We start from the raw sequence: 20795 nt of genomic DNA, 5'->3' as shown, positions 1-20795 counted from the left end.
CTATGTGTACGGTATGCACGTTAGTGCACTTTAAAATAATTCCACTAATTCTTTCACATTACAGAATCTCACATCCTTTTTAAGACTTATGTAGGGTACACACCAGAACGATTTGGCCTCAAATTACCTAATTTAGATACAATCTTGACCGATTGTATGTAAATTGGACATGTTTTGGGCCATTTCTGATCCGAATCCGATGCACGGCCCCGCTGGTCGTTTTTCAGATCCTACCTGCAGCAGGTACGATCATCTTATGATCTGCTCCCGATCTCATTTGTTCTGGTGTGTACCAGGCATTACAGTAGATTGAAAAAACTAAAATAATGAGTAGTTGTAGATTGTGCTATTTGGCTTAAACCACATAACCTGTTTCATATTTTACTTTAAGACTTATGGGGGGTATGCAATCCTCTACCGCTATTCCCGACGGGGGAAATAGTGGCAGGGCCATATACAATGCTGTCTTTACCCACAGCATTGAAGAGGGATCATGGCAGATCAAGCCCGACTTTAGAAGCTTTCGGGCCCGCTCTGCCGATAACGACCGTGAATTGTCACAATCCCAGCTGTAGATCGACAATCCATGGCCGTTTTTGTGGACACGCCCCCTTTTCCGCAGATCGGCAAGCAGGCCATTGAATCTCGCCTTTCGATTTTCTGTAGGGCAAACCGCAAATTGGCCTGGATCACGGCTGTCGGTAGGGATCGACAGCCGTGATCTGGGATTGCATATACCCCTTAAGATCCATTACATGTTTCCAGTGTATTCCAGTGATGATACTGGTGAAGTAGATGAATGAGGCCCTATGTAACCACCCCAAAAAAAGTTTTTTTTTTTTTTACTTTTTGCTTCTGTATTTTTCTGAGTTTTTTGACATTTTGATACTCTAGCATCTGCCAAGGAAAAAAAAATGTTTAATGGTATTTTCATAATTTAACATGGACGTTGGAATTTGAATGGCAACAGTCGTCAACTTATAGTGTATGTAGAAATATTTTCTATAATAATATTTTAATAATGCCGGTTTAATTGGAAAAGGGTTCATAAAGGGTCAATTAAATAGCTTATTTTAATAAATGTTTTACATTTCTGGGAGATGTGATTTTTTTGGGGCATTATGTGCCTTCTAAGAATATTACATAAAGTTTGTTCCTTTTATAGTAATTGTTTTTGTTAACATATAGTGAAAGAGAATCCTGGCAGCTGGAAGTAGAGAAGCTCAAAGAAGAAAATGTAAAACTGATAAGTCAGAAGGAACAGGATGCAGTACAAGTAAAAGAATATATGGTCAGTTATTGTTCCATTCAATGTCGCAAGTAAATACTACTTCTGCAGGGATGCAGTTTAAATCCCGTCGGTCGGAATCCCGGTGTTCAAAATCCCGACGGCGAAATCCCAACACTTTCTCCCTCCGTGGGTGTCCACGACATCCATAGAGGGAGAATACATTAGTGTGCCGAGCGTAGCGAGGCACCGGGCCTGCTGCGTGGCGAGCGCAGCGAGCCTGCAAGGGGGGGGTGATCTAAGCCACCTGTCGGGATTTCGGCAGTCGGGATTCCGGCGTCTGGATTTTTAACGCCGGGATTTCATACAAATCCCCTTCTGCATACACACTGGCTGATAAATTGTCTTAAGATCTATTGGTGTATCTTGCTGTGTGAACAGACAGTCCGCTAACTGTCCAAACATCCTGCTGCATGAGACAGCGGTTGTTGACTGTTTAACTGGACAGGATATGACATCAGTCATGACTGATCTCACAGCATGTTTTCAGAACAAGCCTGATCTGTCTAGAGCTGTATCTGCAGATCAGCTGTACTTCAGATAGATCTTTAAGTGCCTGAAGTACGTATATGTTCATGAAGTTTGGATTAGATATGTTTGACAAGTTAATATTGCTTTTACCTTTTTAAGATCGCATCGTACTGTTGGTCCTGCCTCAACCGATTGCATCATTCTGTTGGTCCTGCCTCAACCAGACATTTAAAAAAAAAAAAGCTACAGTATGTTTTTTTTTTTTTAATTTAGTTTTTATTTACTTTTGCAAAAATTCACAAGGACAACATTTAAAATACAATACATTACATACAATACAATGAACACCTACAACCCCGTGGCCGGTCACTCCCCCAGCTAAACATCAGAGATCTACACCTATATGCTAAAAAAGGAACTAAGGCTAAGGATGACACCATCTCATGTTTTCTACTCTGCTCCCCAATTATCATCGTACGCATAAGCATAAAAAAAAAAAAAAAAATATACCTCATAATTACTCCTAATCCCACCCATCCACCTATTGCTCAATATATCTATTGAATATTTTCTTGTGAACTACCCTCGTAATTTAACTCTTATCATTTCATCTTATCTTATCATTAAGGTGTCCTGAACTTGTTGCGGATACCTCCGCTTCCCAATTCTTGTCGTGACTAAAGTGCAAACGTGATCAGGGGCTACACATGCCATCACTCATACAAAAGAATAAAATATAAAAACAAAAAAAATAAGTAAATAACACAAGTGATACAAAGTGTATTTATACTGATATATAAAATTTAGAGGACGTCCACCGACCCCATATCCTATAGAATTTAGCAAAGCACCCTCGTGTAGCGTATACGTATTTTTCATGAGAGCAGGTAGCATTAACTAAGTTAATCCACTCCACCGCCGAGGGCCCTTCCTTGGCCATCCACTTCCTTGCTATAATTACCTTTGCACAAGATGTTAAGATCCTAATCAATTGGGTCCATTGCCCACTTAGTCGGGTATCCACCACCCCCATTACCAGACCTATTGGACTGAAAAGGGAACTAGAGACATCCAGCTCCAACATAACATCACAAATTGCCAACCAGAACGCCTGGACATCCGCACATTCCCACATTAAATGCCAGTATGTACCAGGCTCAGCTCCACATCTCGGGCACCCGGCATTGGCGGATTTACTCATATGCCTCAGGCGCTCTGGGGTAAAATAAATTCGATGAAGAACATTGAATTGGACCTGCTGGACCGAAAGGGCCATTGAAGATTTACTTGGAGCTGATATAACCTCCCTCCAGTCTATTAACAAGATCTGGGGGATATCCCTGGCCCACTGGGTCCTCAGCTTGTCCAATCCATTTTCTTGTCTAAAGGAATGAAGATATTTGTAAAGTTTTGAGAGGTGCTTCCTGGGACCCAATTTTTTAACAAATACCTTGCAGGGTGCTTCACTTATATTCAAAGATCCATTCCTTAACATGCATCCTAAAGCGCTCCTAACCTGCAGGTAGTTAAAGCGAAATTTACTATGGAGGTCATGCCCCCTTTGTAGATCCTCAAAAGATCGAATATTCCCCCCCTGCACCCATGATCCTACTGCCAACAAGCCTCGATCCTCCCACACACCCCCGATTTGATCTTTCATTTTTTTTATCTCTGTCAGGGAAAGTATCGAGGCTTGAGGGTCTGTATCAACAAAATTAGTCCACCTCTGTACTTGTCGCCATATACGTATGGCTTGGTCCATCAAGGGGGATAGGTTACCCCTTATTTTCCCCGCCAGAAGTATTTGCAGCGGTGACAACCCACCTTGCCCACCCGCCGCCAAGATTTTAAATTCCTCTACACCCTCCCCACCCTGCAACCATGGGCAAAGGTGACACAGCTGGGACGAGTAATAATAAAGTCTAAAATCAGGGAGGGCGAGACCGCCTTCACTTCTATCACGACTTAAAGTAGATAACCTAATCCTTGGGCTTTTTTTTTTCCAAATGAACGATGAGAGCACACTATTTAGCTCATGGAAGAATTTTATACTTATATAGCACGGGGATTGGAGAAGCAGGTACATCAATTTCGGTTGCATACACATTTTTACCAGGTTCACCCTCCCGAGTTGCGACAGAGGTAGTCCCACCCATCTTCGACACTTAGCTTTAATTTCCCTTACTACCGGCCTCAGATTATCCGCAATGTAATCCCGCGGGTTATCAGAAATCATAACACCCAAATATTTAAATCTATTGGAGGACTTTATCGGACAAGCAGGCTGGATGCCGGGAGTCGCAGGGCCCAAGTACATTACATGGGACTTGTCCCAGTTCATTTTAATGCCTGAAATACCCCCGAATTCCTCCATGAGATCAATGATTACTGGTAGATCAACATCCGGATCATCCGAACCAATAAGGAGATCGTCGGCATACAGAGAAACCAGTTTGCTCCCAGCTTTATTATGGCAACCCAGCTCTTTCCTGAGTATGTGAGCCAGGGGCTCCACTGCTACCGCAAACAACAGCGGGGACAGTGGACACCCCTGCCTAGTGCCCCTAGCCAGTGAGAACGAGGGGGAAGTAAACCCATTGATCGAAATTCGGGCTAATGGCTGCCGGTATAACAATTTAATCCAACCAATAAACCCCTCCCCTATGCCGTAAGCTCTTAAAACCGGCCATAGGTACTCCCATTCAATTACATCGAACGCTCTACTAGCATCAAATGACGCCACTGCCGCTGATTTTTTACCCAGTTTAATAATTTGAATATATGATAGAACCCTCCTGAGGTTAATCGCGGTCGATTTTCCGGGTCGGAACCCAGTTTGATCTGGATGTACAATTTCATCCAACACCCTCCCCAGGCGATTGGCTAGTATTTTTGCAAAAATTTTTGCGTCCGTGGACATGATAGATATCGGTCGGTAGGATTCGATCCGGGAGGGATCTTTCCCGGCCTTTGGAATCATAGTTATGTACGCTTCTTCCATAGAGGGCGGAAGCCTACCTTGAACCTGAACGTCGCCCAGCAGATGCCACAATGGTGTTGCTAGCACCTTAGAGTATTTTATGTAAAATTCCCCTGGTAACCCGTCTAATCCCGGGGCCTTGTTACGGGGGAGAGCCTGGATTACCGATGTTACCTCCTCTAATGTAATAGGAGAATCCAATATTTCCTTGGAGGCCCCGACCAATTTCGGGAGTTCCAATGACCCCAGATAGTCAGCCACAGTTTCGCTACTGTTCACGGACTGGGACGTATACAGTTTTTTATAATATGACACAAAGCTAGATACAATGGTGGGAGTATCCGTAAAAATATTACCGTTGTCCTCCTTAATCTCAGAAATGAGATTGGAGGGACGTTCGTTCTTGGCCATCAACGCTAGCCATTTCCCACCGCGATCCGACTCTACGTAGCGCCTATGATCCCCGATTTTGACTCTCCGACATGCGGCGTCTTGAACGTAATCACGCCAATCATTAAGAGCCTCCTGCCATACCGTCCTATCCACCTCCAGCCCACTGGCCACGTAATTATTTTCAAGTTCCCCTGCCCTGCCCTCCAATCTGTCCGACTCCCCCCGATATTTCTTTTTTGCATAGGCAATCTTCTTAATAAGCACCCCCCTCACATAGGCTTTGAAGGAGTCCCATACAATGGAACCACAAGCCGTACCTAAATTCAGCTGAAAATACTCTTCCATTAACTGCTCCACTTCCTCACCCTCGCCCATTTGTGTGAGCCAAAAAGGCTGCAATTTCCAACTCCTGTATCCAGCCTGCTTAGCCAGCTCCAGGACCAGCATGATCGGGGAATGGTCCGAGATACCACGTGACTTGTATTCGACCATCCGAACTTTGTTCAAAAGGTCTTTGGACAAAAACACCAAATCCAACCGCGAGAATACCCCATGTGAGTCAGAATAACATGAGAATTGTTTACGATCGGGATTTTTTAGCCTCCACGGGTCCCACCATCCCACCTCTTGGATGAAATCCCTAAACTTACTACCCTCATGCGTCGGCTGCACACCCGGCCTCCATCTATCTAATCTAGAGTCTAAGACTTTATTGAAGTCGCCAAGGCATACAACCGAGGCATGAGGGAAGCAAGCCGCAAATTCCACTGCCTTCTTGATAACATCATAAGAAAAAGGGGGAGGAATGTAGACCGCCAGTATACACAACTGGATCTGATCGATACGGCCCTCCATAAAAATATACCGCCCCCCCGGATCAATTTGATGGCTACCAAGCGAAAATGCTAAGGACTTCTTAATTAATATAGCAACCCCCCTAGACATATTAGTAAATGGGGCATGAATGACTGAACCAATCCAGGGCCGTTTCAGGACAGAAGACTTTCCAGCACATAAGTGGGTCTCTTGGAGGCATATTATCTCTGCCTCATACTTCTTACATTGACCCAAAACAGTCGCCCTCTTGACCCTGTCATTCAGGCCCCTAACATTCCATGACAAAAACCGTACTCCCATAAAGATTCAAAGAAGTTATTTCCCACCCCAGCCAGTAACAATAGTAATGATCCCAACATCAGATCTAAACATTCTTGGAGGTGACCGGACCACGTAGGTTTCCCAACACACTTAAAACATACAAATACACAACCCCCACCCTCCTCCCCCCTCCCTGTAAGCCCATCCAAGGGCATACCTACCCCAATACAACACGTACCCCCCCCCCCTTTTTTGAGGCTTAGTCTAGCAACCACAAAAGGACCCCTCCCACCTCCCCCCTTCCCCCGGCCTGATTTACTTCCAGGCCACCAGCGAAGCCGATATCAAAACGTAGCCCCCCAAGTCTCCACATAAGGGACCCACCACCAATTTAGCTAACCAAGACTTGACGCTTTCCAGGATATAAGCGGTCTAGCCATTCCGCAACATCACCTGGGGAGAAGAAAATGTTAGACACACCATCAACCACCACTCTCAATTTGGAGGGGTATAACATATTAAACTGAATGTTCAAATCTCGCAGGCGGGCTTTAACCAGTTTGAACCTCATTCTGTCCCTCTGGACCTCCAAGGGAAAATCGGGAAAAGTGGAAATCTTCTTCCCATTATGTCCCAAGTCCCCCTTATCCCTAGCCAGCCGCAGAAGTGTATCTCTGTCCTTGAAATGCAAGAACTTGGCAATAATTATTCGTGGTAATGCCCCTGGCACAGGGGGTCTCCCTGGAATACGGTGGGCCCGCTCAATCGCAAACTGGGGGGAAAAAACCTGTCTTCCAAACGTTTGGACCAGCCAGTCCTCTAGAAACTTTTCCGGCTCTTTACCCTCCACTCTTTCGTCAAAACCTAGGAATCGGACATTACTCCTTCGCAACCGCCCTTCCATGTCCGTAAGTTTTAACTTCAACTCCCCCACTTGTGAGGAGATGCTTTTAATTTGAGAGTTTAAAGGGGTGGTCATATCCTCTAGGGATGAAATACGGGCCTCGGCCTCTGTCATTCGTTCTCTCATTTTTTCAGCGTCTTGTCGAATTAACATAATATCCGACTGTACCTTGCCCAGCTGTTCCGCAAGGCGGGTCTCACATTTATTTATAGCTTCAATAACCTGCTGCAAGGTAATGTCCGGCGTAGCCTGGGCCCCATCTCCCTTGTTGGGGGAAGATGTGGGAGTTGATGTACGGGAACTACCTCCCGGCTGGGTTTGGACCTGGGTTCTGGCATACCTCTCCAACCTGGCAGCGGCCGCAGTTTGACCTGTCTTTCCCATGCTCATCAGACAGAATGAAGCCACCTGCTTCCTTGATGATATAAATGATAGTCACTAACGCCAGCCTTAACCGCACACACCGTTAGCCCCAAATGAACAAATAAACAATAGGCAGAGGGCCGGTGTCTCAGTCCAGGGTTATTAAGCTCTAGCCTGCTTTGTCGTGCCCTGCTTCACCGGAGATGCCAGTTATATTTATAGTCGCCGACTCATAAAGGCATAATGGGTCCGGTCTGAGCACCTTACATCCACCTATCGCACACTGAATCAGGGCACTCACGGTTACAGCAGATAACGAATGGCGGCCAGAATCTTCAGGCACGTCAGCCACAAACTTCGAGCAGACCAGACACCAAGCCAGGCTGCGGATCACACAATAATTCTCCCACTAAGGGGCAGGACCCGGGCTATTCGGGCAGACGGGATTCAGGCTAAGGTATCCTCACACACGCCAAACTGCACTGGAGAGATGCCACTCACGTGGACGCCAGATATCCCGGGCTTTCGGCAGGCGCGTGCTGATGCTGTGTCCACGTGCAGCTTACTCCTTATCCGGGATCCTCAAACCGGAGCGTTGCTCTCCCCCAGGGCTCAGACAGCAAATCGGGTCAGCTTAGGAGGCATGCGGGAGAGACGTAGCCCGCAGCAGGTATCGGCAGCCTGGCTCCGTCATCGGGCTTCCATACACGCCGGAGGGGGAGGGAGATGGGAGCGCGTCATCCCGCGCTACGCAACGTGCGCCGTGGTCCGCCTCTTCCCCGGCCGGAATCAAGCTACAGTATGTTTACTTAAAAAGGTGGTTCCACACCAGAAATATGGGATAACTGGATGATTATAGTTAAAGGGGCAAGTAGATGAGATTTTAGATAACATGTGCAGGATGCTCTAAGATATATCGCCCCCACATTTCACATTGCTAATGATCACATATGCTCTAACACAGGGGTGGGCAGGGTGGGGGGGGGGGTTGTTTGGGGGGTTACTGCATAGAGAAATGTGGTAAAACCTGATACGGGGGTTTTACTGCATTTCTGCTACTTTAGACAATCCCGCTCCTTTTCTGTAAATATATAATTTTATTAGAAGACCTAATACTTTTAGCCACAGAATGTATCAGTAGACTACCAATACTTAAAATAACATTAATCTTATAATCCCCAGGTCATAACTCCTTCATTCAATGATATCTGAGGGTGTCAAGCTGTCACATCCATGAGCTTGTCAGATAAAATGCTTGTTGGGCTGACAGCCATTTTGTTCAATGTATGCCCAGTTTTGCTCTGGTTCCTTCTCAGGTAACAAAATAGAACAGTGTAACATTTTTTACCTTACCCTCACTACAGAATTTATTACAAACACTAACGATGGACCCAGAGGAAATGAGAAAGCTGCTTGCAGAAAATTCCAGAAAAATTACTGTACTGCGAGTCAATGAGAAATCACTAACTAGGAGGTACACAACATTGCTGGAAATGGAACAGCATTTACGTAAAGAAAATGACAAAATGAAGAATGAAATCTCTGATATAGAGGCTGCTGTAGGAGAGAGGATTGGATATCTGCAGAGATATAAGGTAATGGGTTTAATCTTTTTCAATTAAAAAAGGTCGAACAGCACCTAAGGGGTACATTTTATTAAAACTTCTAAAAATGAACAGGTGATGTGGCCTTTAGCAACGTCTATAATTTCTCTATTTCATCCTAGAAAATTATAGACTTATTCTAGGTTAGTTGCTATGGGCAACATCTTAGTTTTTAAAAGCTTTAGATAATGTAGTCCTAATAGTTCTCGTTTGGTGGGTTTCCTTTGTGTAATGTCAAGTAGTTTTGCCTTCAAATAACTTCTATTTTGCCATATGTTACTTGTTTAGTTTCACGGCGGCAGCGTCTCAGTTGCAGCAGCGTCTGTGTCCCCTTGCGGGGCTTGCTTCGCTCGCCCACGCTACGGGCTTGGTGGCTCGCTACGCTATCTAAAATCAACTCCATTCCAACGTGGATAGTGGGGGTATGAACCAATTCACGTTGGCATGGACTTTATTTTAGATAGTTTTCCGAGCGCCGAACCCGGAAGTAGTGGGCGGCCATGCTGCCACCGTGAGACTAAACAAGTACCTGCCATATCAATTTAATAGTTGAATGCATTTTTGTTACTTACACAACAAATTTTCTTCTTTAGATCGATATATAGATATAAGGCAGCACTGACGCATTTTAAAGCAGGAAAGTGCAAATTTTATTGCAGACAGGTCTCGTCCATCATGTTTTGAGGAACATTTTAATGAAAGTCCCACCCACCAAACCAAGACAACCCATAATGATTATACTCACCTGTGGCTACCTTCCACAAGCGACTTCTCCCATAGCCCTCCGACAAGTGGAGATGCTGATGATGCGGCCCTGGTCTTCCATCCGGCAACTACCTCCTAAGTCAGCCAATTGCGCATCACAACGCGTATAATATAGTATTACAAAAAATTATGCAAACCCAATTGCTCATTAAGGCCTCTAGGCGAGATTGTATCAAGTAAGAACATCCATCTTGGTCACTGTTACCGGAGCTCAGCGCATATCTGATGGCTGAGCGATGGTTGGCCATACACTTCTTGAACTGGTATTCTGTCTTGCCCACATGGGAAAGACAGAATTAATATCACAATACGAGTGGTGCAAGTAACCGGATGTTTAATCTGTATCTTACGACCCATATGGGGATGACTATTTCCCACAAGCAAGGATCTACAAGTCATGTACCCTACACCTCTAAACTACCCTGCTGGTTGGAAAATGTGTCGGGGCTGCTTTTTTAGTCATTTCTATAACATCTACTTTGACCAACAAGTCAGCCAAATTGCGCCCACGTTTATAGGCTGGCATAATTTTCGTGTTTTTAGGGCTAGTTAAATCCTTATCTGTTAAACCTATCGGCCAAATACTTTTTACCTGTTTAGTGATTACATTGCTTCCATCAGCATATTGGGTTACCCAAGGGATCTTACTTACCAAAATGATCCTTTTGTTGAAGGATTCAAAACCGATTCTCTAGTTGTTGATAATACTTTTTGTTTGATGGTATCAAGATCTTTTTTCTTCTGTTCGAATTTTAATTGCATATGTTGAAGATCCCTCCCAGCCTGGACCTCATCGCTGGTGATCCGCCTCAACATCTGCGAACAAGGGAGACCCTGTCGCAGTGATGTAGGATGGCAACTTTCATATCTGAGGGAGCTTAGATCGGTCTCCTTCACATAGATAATGTACTAACCCTATTGTCACTAAGGCAGAATTTCATCTCTTTTTGCTCATAGTGTAGGTGAACTTAATGGGGCTGTCAGTCCCATTTCGTACCTCAAAGATCTTAACAAGCTCTGCCTCACTGCCAGTCCAAAAAATTTGTGAGGTCCCTGATGGAACAGATTGTGGTCAACATCATTCAAAAAGGCATTGTCATACGATTGGGCCACATTTGACCCCATTGCAACGCCAAGCCTCTGACGGAACATCTTATCATCAAAATAGAAATAATTTCTTTTTAGCACTAAAAATAGTAATTCCAAGAAAAATTTAACAGATGACCCATATGTACAGTACTAGATCGGATTTAGTACTGTGTATATGGGTCCATTTGTTACAAATACACACACTAATATAAGTATGTCTATTGATTTTAATGTTTTTGTTAACTTGTTTCTTTCTTTTAAACAGGAAATTGCTGCTTTTAAAATGGCTGCATTACAAAAGGCTTTGGATGAGTGTGTCCCGTTATCAGACTTACAAATTGCCAATAAACAGTATAATGAGCTAACTGCCAAATATAGAGACATGCTGCAGAAGGATAATATACTCGTACAGAGGACAGCAAACCTGGAGCAATTAGAGGTACTGTTTGTGATTGTGATGTCCAAAAGATATTTATAGCTAAGCTGTGGAAATAATGGAAGCAGCTTTTAGTAAACTCTATTAGTATTCTGATACTAGTAAGCCCTCTCAAAGCAAATGCTTTGAAAGCTAGATGTTGTAGTTTAACTTACTGCCGGCAGGTTTCGGTGACACACAGACATATATATATATATATATATATATATATATATATATATATATATATTTCTCTTTCAATGGTCCTGGTGACACAGCTCAACACTGGGATGTAGGAGGGTCCGAAGGAGCCAGGCACCTATCCTAAAGCTTTAGAGGGTAGGCTCCTCCCCTACTGCATCCCTGGACTCTTCAGTTCGTGTTAGGTGCCCACTGGAGTGGGTGCTATTCTAAAGGGCTGCGGGAGCAGCCGAAGAAATAGAGTAGTTAGGGAATTTTTATTGTTTTATTAACTTTCACCCTAGCTAGGTAGGCACAGTGTGAGGATTCTCATAGTGAATCCTCACACTGCTAGCGCAGCAGGAGCTGACAGAATCGCATCCTGTCAGCTCACTGTGCACAGGGGAGACGCTGTCTGGCCTCCCTGTGCAGCGCTTTTAGCCTCTTTTAAGAGGCTGCCTGGGCTCCGGAGCATCCTGAAACCGGCTCCACGTTTAGGTGGGGATCATGGGGGACAGGCGCTCCGTGATGGCGGCGGCCATTTTATGCGGAGCTTACACGCTGAGCTCCTGATTGAGAGGACAGCAGTGTTGTGACAGGCATGTTCCAAGTGGTCCCCATTCGAGGGGGAGACACTGGAACTAGGAAATCCTACCTAAGGAGCGGCTGGCTGGGGGTGGTTGGCGCCAAAAGGTCACGGACCCCGCAGCAGCAGGGACTTTTGGTCTCTTCCTTCACTCTGACTTTGGCGCCTTTCAGAACGCTTGCAGCGGAGCTGAGCTGGCTAATTGATCCTGGCAGAGTGACTTGGATTTCCTGGGCATCGCTTCCCCGCAGTTGAAACCAACAGACAGCTAAGTGACTGGGTGCATTGCCTCTGTATAAACGCTTGTACATTGTTTGCACTGTGTATACTGATAGATATACATTTATCGCTTACATCATGTCTGAGCATCAGGCTGTGGTTTTGGGGGAGGGAGCCCTTAGTGCACTGAGCGCGTGCAATGTTTGCACACAAAAGTTTGTCCCTGAGCAGATGGCCAAGGGGGGCTTATGTATTACTTGCGCTGATGTGAGACCCATGGGCAGTGAACCCCATAGGGCTGAGCAGAGTGAACCTGCGTGGGCCAGTGCCCTAGGCAGGTCAGTAAACGCTTTGGTGCAGCTTCTAGACAGGCAGAGTGATGTGTTGGTAGAATCACAGAGACCTATGCCATCATCTCAGCAGTCTTCTGGCTCCTTGCCTCTTACCCAGGCAGATCCTGCGCTTATTCAGGTGATGCAGGATACTGCAAAGGGGATCAACAGGTTCAGTGAAATACTGGACAAAATGGATGATGTGGCAGGGACCCCTAAAAGGTCTTATGCTATGCCTACTGTGGTAGATGAGGAGGAGGGAGCGTATACTGACACCCCCTGGGATCAGGGTGATGATTTTGAAGAGACCTCTGCTGCTGGTATAGAGGATCTTATTGTAGCTGTGAAACAGGCTTTAAAACTGTCTGTGGAGGATAAGACTCCTGTTAAAGGTGTTTTCAAGCGACAGCGGAAGGAGGCTGTTACTTTTCCTTTAGGTGAGGGGTTGCAGGAATTATTGGAAGGGGCTTGGAAAACCCCGGATAAGAGGCTACAGATGCCTAAGAGATTCCTTAGTCTGTACCCCATGCCAGAGTCTCATGCTGAACTCTGGGAAAAGGTGCCTGTTGTGGATGCTTCAGTGGCACGTTTATCCAAAGCTACAGTATTGCCTGTACAGGGCGGTGCAGCTTTTAAAGATTCTGTGGATAAAAAGCTGGAGGGAAACCTCAAGGCTATTTTTGAAGGGGTGGGGTTTACCCTACGCCCCCTTATTGCTTCAGCCTGGGTCTCTAAGGCCATGATAGAGTGGGCTGGTGAATTATGCACCATGCTGCAAGCTGACCCTGGTGCTTTGCTTATAGCAGAGAAGATTAAGGCTGCTGCAGAATATGCGGTGGAAGCAGAGGAGGAAGCTCTTAAAATGGCGACCAAAGTGTCCACAGTCTCTATTAATGCCAGGAGAGTGCTCTGGCTTAAGGCCTGGGAAGCGGACAATGAGTCCAAGAAGGCCCTAGAAATGTTAGCTTTCAAGGGAAAGTTGCTTTTTGGTTCTGAGCTAGAGGAAATTATAAAGCAAGCCACGGGCGGCAAGAGTACATTTCTGCCGGCCCCCTCAGCAAAGCAGACATCCAGATTCGCTGCTTTTAGGCCGTCCTTTCGGCCCTCCCCTAGAGGTGGTGCGTCCTTTCGAGGACAGTCTTTCAGGGGAAAGTTTCAGGCCTCTAGGGGCAAAACTCAAAGGTCCAAGTTTGGCTCCTTCCATAAGAAGCCTGCCTCCAAAGGAGAGGACAAACCCTCCGCATGACTGTCAGGGGATAGGCCCGACAGTGATAAAGGTGGGGGGGCGTCTCACACATTTCAGGGACGCATGGGCTTCTCTAGACCAGGATTCCTGGGTCTTAGAGATTATTACCCAGGGTTACAAAATCCCTTTCAGAGGGTTGCCTCCGAAGAGGTTCATCCCCACACCCGTGCCGAAACAGGCGCTCCTTCGCACAGCTCTTATGAGAGCGGCTCATTCCCTTTTGGAAAAAGGGGTGGTTATTCCGGTTCCCAGGGCAGAGTGGAAGAAAGGCTTTTACTCCACGCTGTTCCTGGTGCCCAAACCAGACGGGTCTTTCAGACCAATACTAAACTTGAAATCCTTAAATGTCCATCTATGGGTAGACCATTTCAAAATGGAGTCTTTAAGGTCAGTACTCCTGAGTCTGGACCAGGGAGAATTTTTGGCGTCCATGGATGTCCAGGACGCATATCTGCACGTTCCCATTCACCCGGAACATCAGACCCTGTTGAGGTTTGCTATAGGAGACCTGCATTTACAATTCCGGGCGTTACCCTTTGGGCTAGCGACCGCGCCAAGGGTATTCACAAAGATAATGTCAGTGATGGCGGCGGTGCTGAGGCTCAGAGGAATCACAGTAATACCCTATTTGGACGATCTCCTGTTCAAAGCAGGGTCAGCAGCCATGCTTCAAAGTCACTTTGCAGAGGCCATCAGTTTTTTGCAGGCTCACGGCTGGATTTTAAATTTACAAAAATCTCAGTTGGTACCATCACAGAGGCTTCAATTCTTGGGAGTCATACTGGATACCCATCTCCATCGGGTTTTTCTCCCGGAGGTAAAGGCCAGGGATCTGGTCACTCTAGTGCAGGAGATTCTCAGAGCTCAGAGCTTGTCAGTATGGAGGTGCCTCAAGCTCCTGGGGAAAATGGTGGCGTCATTCGAGACGCTTCAATTTGCCAGGTTCCACTCTCGGGTGTTCCAATGGAACATTTTGTCAGCCTGGTCAGGAAACACTCTGACCATGAAGGCGAAAATGATAGTGCTGTCTTCGGACACTCGAGACTCCTTGAAATGGTGGACAGAAGTAGATTCCCTTCAGTGGGGTCGGTCATTACAGACCTGGGTCTGGTTGGTAGTAACTACCGACGCCAGTCTCAGGGGCTGGGGGGCAGTAGTCCTGGATCTCAGGCTGCAGGGCCTGTGGACGGCAGAGGAATCAGTGTTACCAATCAACATCTTGGAGCTGAGAGCTGTCTGGAAAGTGATTTCCTTGGCGGGAGACAGGTTACGGAACCTCCCTTTGAGGATTCAGACCGACAATGCCACAGCTGTGGCGTATCTGAATCACCAGGGAGGTACACGCAGCAGATTGGCCATGTGGGAGGTGTCCAGAATCTTCCTATGGGCGGAACAGAATGTTCCTGCTGTATCGGCTATATTCATTCCAGGAGTGGAGAATATAGAAGCAGACTTCCTGAGCAGGGAGGAGCTCAAGGAAGGAGAATGGAGCTTACACCCTCAGGTGTTTCACCAGATCACTTTGATGTGGGGAACTCCGGATGTGGACCTGATGGCATCCAGGTTCAACCATCAGGTGCCCAGGTTTTATGACAGAATGAGAGATCCGCTAGCAGAGGCAGTGGATGCCATGACTACTCAGTGGCAGGGAGATCTTCTTTATGCATTCCCTCCAGTTCCAATGTTAGCGAGACTTTTGAAGAGGATACAGGACCAGAAGGTTACGGTGATCCTTGTGGCCCCGGATTGGCCAAGGAGGTCCTGGTACTCGAGGCTTCAGAGGTTGTCTGTGGACTCATGGCGTCTACCTCTGAGACCAGATCTGCTAAGACAAGGCCCATTCAATCACCTGGATTCCGATCGATTGATTTTGACGGCCTGGCTATTGAAGCCGCCATTTTGAAAAGGAAAGGGTTTTCTGACGCAGTAGTGCAGACTATGTTAAAAGCCAGGAAAGCTGTTTCGTCGGCAAATTATTATAGAGTCTGGAAGACTTACATTAGATGGTGTGAGAGGCGAAAAGCTCACACATCTCACTTCAAGTTATCAAGAATGTTGGAATTCTTACAAGATGGGTTTTCATCGGGCCTAAGCCTTCAATCATTGAAGGTGCAGATTTCGGCCTTATCCATCTATTTCCAAAAAAGAGTAGCCATTTTGCCGGAGATTCAAACTTTCTTACAAGGGGTATCCAGACTGAAACCCCCTTACAAGCAACCAGTAGCACCTTGGGATCTGTCACTGGTTTTGGATTGCCTTCAGAAGGCACCTTTTGAACCTTTAAGGTCGGCTGACTTTAAGTTTCTCACGTGGAAACTAGTGTTTTTGTTAGCAGTAGCATCTGCTAAAAGAGTGTCAGAGTTGGGAGCCTTGTCATGCAAATCTCCCTTCTTAATTTTTCATGATGACAGGGCTGTTCTGAGAACAGTGCCTCAATTTTTACCGAAGGTAGTCTCTGCCTTCCATTTAAATCAGGAGATAGTTCTACCTGTGTTTCAACCCCCAGAGGGTTCCAAGAAAAGGGACAAGTTGAAGACTTTGGATGTTGTGCGTGCCTTACGCATATATGTGGACAGAGTGAAGAGTGTCAGAAAGACTGACACATTATTGGTACTGTGTGACGTACACAAAATTGGTTGGCCTGCTTCTAAGCAGACTATTGCTAGGTGGTTGCGATCTGTGATAGCTTTTGCATACACCAAAGTGGGTAGTCCTGTACCGGCCAGAATTAATGCGCATACCACCAGGTCAGTTGCCACCTCTTGGGCGGTTCGACATGGGGCCACAGCTGAGCAGGTTTGCAGAACTGCCACTTGGTCATCTGTTCACACATTTGCCAAATTCTATAGATTCCATGAGTTCGCGTCGGAGGACGCATCATTCGGGCGAGCAGTGCTGAGAGCTGCAGACCTGAGCGTACCCTCCCAAAGTACAGGCTCTGAAACGTCCCAGTGTTGAGCTGTGTCACCAGGACCATTGAAAGAGAAAAAGGGATTTTTGTAAGAACTTACCGTTCGAATCCCTTTCTCTGATATGGTCCTGGTGACACAGCGATCCCTCCCTTACGCTCAGTAAGTATGCCAGAAGTTTCATGATGTTCATGTTAAAATGGTTAAAAGTTAACAGTTTCTGTTATAAAATGTGCATATAATATGTGCAGGCGTTTGTACTGAGTTAATGTATTCCAGTGGCTTTGAAAGATTGAACTGAAGAGTCCAGGGATGCAGTAGGGGAGGAGCCTACCCTCTAAAGCTTTAGGGTAGGTGCCTGGCTCCTTCGGACCCTCCTACATCCCAGTGTTGAGCTGTGTCACCAGGACCATATCAGAGAAAGGGATTCGAACGGTAAGTTCTTACAAAAATCCCTTTATATATATATATATATATATATATATATATATATATATATATATATATATATATATATATATATATATATATATATATATATATATGTGTTAAAGTCCTGTATGTGATCCCCAGAGGGTAACAGAACTGACAGCACCAGTCATGAAAAAGATCCAATCCACCAGATAAATGAATGCAGGTTTTAATAGATCCAAGCTCACAATAATCAGGAGCATAAATGGACACCCAACAAGCTGATACAATGCTTAAATTGATACATTACACGTCTCCTCGACGGCTGCTTCGGTGCATGGCACCTTCATCAAGAGGGGTCATATATATATGTGTGTATATATATATATATATATATATATATATATATATATATATATATATATATATATATCACTCATTTGAAATGGGAAAATACACATTTTTACAAGAGATAACAAATTTATGTATGTATATTTATTATAGTGGTTTCCACAATGAAAAAAAATACCCTGTGTACAGGTATTCTAATAATCACACCATACAAAATGATTGTCTTAAATGAAGACTGTCTGGTTACTAAAATTGTAAAATATCATTAATTTTAATAATATTTATATGGCCCTACTTATGATTAGTTATTGCCAAGGTTGTAAATGGCTGCCTGAGAAGTATACTTTGGGCAGGATTCAATGCCCTGACTGTGAGTTAGGATGACGAGCAATGCTGATAACTCGCCATCAGGGTATTCTCGCCACAAAATGTGGCGGTAGTGTTATCTGTTAACCAATTCATACACCAACTGAACGTAAACAATAGAAATTTAAAATTCACCACGCACTTTAGCAAGACATCAGTTCAATTCCTAGATTTGGAGATATACATAGACCAGAACACAATACATACCAAAACATACAAAAAGAATGTAGATGTAAACAGTTACATTTTATACAACAGTGGACACTACAAACCCTGGCTCAGCAACATACCAAAAGGACAATTTCACAGGCTAAGACGTAACTGCTCCAAAACATCTGACTATGAAATACAATCAACAGAAATGCTACAACAATTCCTAGATAAAAACTATGACTCAGAACTAGTTACAAAAGCACAACAAGACATACTTAAAATGGAACGTAGTGAGACACTGACAGTAAAAGACAAAAACAAAACCACAGACAATAATAAAATACTCTTCATCACCCAATACAACCAAGCAGCTGACCCCCTCAAAAAAATTCTAAACAGACATTGGCACATCCTGTGCCAAGACCCTGACCTCACCATGCACGTACAAAACAGACCGACAGTAGTCTTCAGAAAAGCCCCAGACCTGAAACAATAACTGACAAAAAATCATTTAAAACCCACATCCATCAAACAGACGACCCTGACCGACAGTAAGGGCTTCTTCTACTGTGGGAGATGCTCAGGGTGCAAGGTATGCAAAGACTTGACCACCAAAAAACAGATGACCTGGCATTCCACAACAATAGACAGGACTTTCGCACATAGGGAACATTTCACATGCAATACCACAGGTGTCATATACCTTTTGAGATGTCCCTGCAATCTAGAATATGTGGGGAGAACCGTTAGGTCTTTGAGTGCTAGACTATATGAGCATGTGAGGAATATAAAAAGAGGTTTTGATCAACTTAGTGTGTCCTCACATTTCAAAGCCAAACATCACTGCAATCCCAAGGGATTGCAATTCACCATTATAGAAGCACCAAAGAAAAATTGGAGGGGAGGGGACTTTGCCCAACAACTTGACAGAAGGGAATTTATTTTGGATTTTGGATTTGGATGCAGACATTAGCACCTAAAGGGCTCAACATAGACTTTAATCTGGGGACAGTCTCCAGATGATATATGGCATCACCCACAGGGTAATCACCATAACAGAACAGCATCCCCAAAGGGGAGAATGACCAATATAACAATATATGCACACAATGCATTAAGACTTTCGCTGCACAGAAAAAACTGACACAGAACTCCGTGCAATCAGCTGATTACACAACCACTCTGATTGACAGCCCCGAGAACCTATGGCTACCACCCACCAAGGGGGAGTGACCAACAACCCCTATAAACCAGGCTCACCAGCAACACCATGTATCCTTGAGAAAGGCCCCACAAGGGCAGAAACGCGTTGGATCGCATTACACAGCATCATACTACAAGCCTCCAAGTCTCCTCCCATCCGGGAGTCGAGCCCACCCTGCTCCACCAACCAGCTCACACTTCCGATTACGCGATCCCCGCAGAACCCGGAAGTGCGGCTGTTTGCTGTAGAAGCGGCGTGGATCGACAGCCGGCGTCCTCCCCTGAAGCAGACGCCGGTACAGTATCCAAGCCATGGACAACGCCGAGGACCCTCCAGACGGGAGAAGATCAAGCGGGTATCAGGTACGTGCACGGTGCACCGCCGGAGGTGCTTGGGACGCCAGCCTTCGACGACACCCTGCCACCTTCCTTGACCCAGGACTGTACTCCCCCCGTTGTGGGCATCCAGCGTTTTCACTCCTGCAAATTCAGTCCGGGACTATCTGGGCACCGCCCAACCCAGTATCACCGCACTGCTCTTCCCCGACCCCCCTACCCATCATCACCCCCCCTCCTCACCCAGACTGTGCATTTCCATACAGGTGACTGTGCCACCAGCACGCTGTGTCCTTTAGCCCTGCCCCGGCTATCAACAGCTGCTGCTACACAGATCACAACGGTGCAGTCATTTGTGTACTCCGCTCCAATAAATATTATTGCAATTTTTACACTGGCTCACAGACTTGTCTGTTACAGCACGTTCACAGTACCCACATATCACACCATATCTACGTTAGTGCCTGAGCGCTGGTCACCAAGCATTAAATACTATTCTCTGAGTTGGGACCCACTCGACACAGCAGCCGGCAAATCTAGGTTTGAGCGCCACCATCAACCATTATTAGCATACAAAATGTGGCGGACTTGCCATTGAATACCGACCATAATATCTTGTTTTCATGTTTCCCAAACAGAAACAAATGTTTTCGATAAACTTGTATAAAAAAAGTCTAAGATAATTTTCTCATACAAAGGCCTCATTTTTTTTTGAACTATTGTCAAAATAATCTGCTTTAAAATATACAGTATATTTTACTGTGTTTTAAGAAATATTGACATATTAAACAGCCATAAGTTTTGCAAAAGTACTTTATGTAATAATTACTCTTACTACTTCTTGTTAACCTTATAGTAACACTCCATAATAAGTTTTTAGGAGCCCTATGCATTACTAATCCCAAAACTACATTCTGTTTTACGGCAGATCTATTTAATTAGATATTATTATTATTATTAATATTTTTATATTGATGAAAAAACGTGAGCATTGATGACTGTCACAAGATATGAAATGTTTGGGATCCAGTAAAGAGCTGAAGACTAGATTATATGTTTTGTCGTAAGAAATTCTATACTCCTATATAGTATCTGCAGCTGACCATGTAACTTGAGAAATGTGGTTCTAAGAC

General features: G+C 45.1%; 1 protein-coding gene across 2 annotated transcripts in view; it reads left to right on the top strand.

Moving 5' to 3' along the window:
• The window catches only part of CEP290 (centrosomal protein 290), a 221073-nt gene that overhangs the window by 79701 nt on the left and 120577 nt on the right, over positions 1-20795 (top strand). For both annotated transcript variants that reach the window (XM_083182358.1, XM_083182357.1), the window contains exons 23-25: positions 1189-1291; positions 8862-9092; positions 11221-11394. In XM_083182358.1, the coding sequence (XP_083038484.1) occupies positions 1189-1291; positions 8862-9092; positions 11221-11394 (508 nt within the window). The remainder of the gene's footprint in view (positions 1-1188; positions 1292-8861; positions 9093-11220; positions 11395-20795) is intronic.

Source organism: Crinia signifera, chromosome 4 (assembly GCF_055691185.1).
Source record: "Crinia signifera chromosome 4, ASM5569118v1, whole genome shotgun sequence".
Lineage (NCBI taxonomy): Eukaryota > Metazoa > Chordata > Amphibia > Anura > Myobatrachidae > Crinia > Crinia signifera.
The sequence above is the reverse complement of the archived record's forward strand: the minus strand, read 5'-3'. Positions and strand labels throughout refer to the sequence as shown.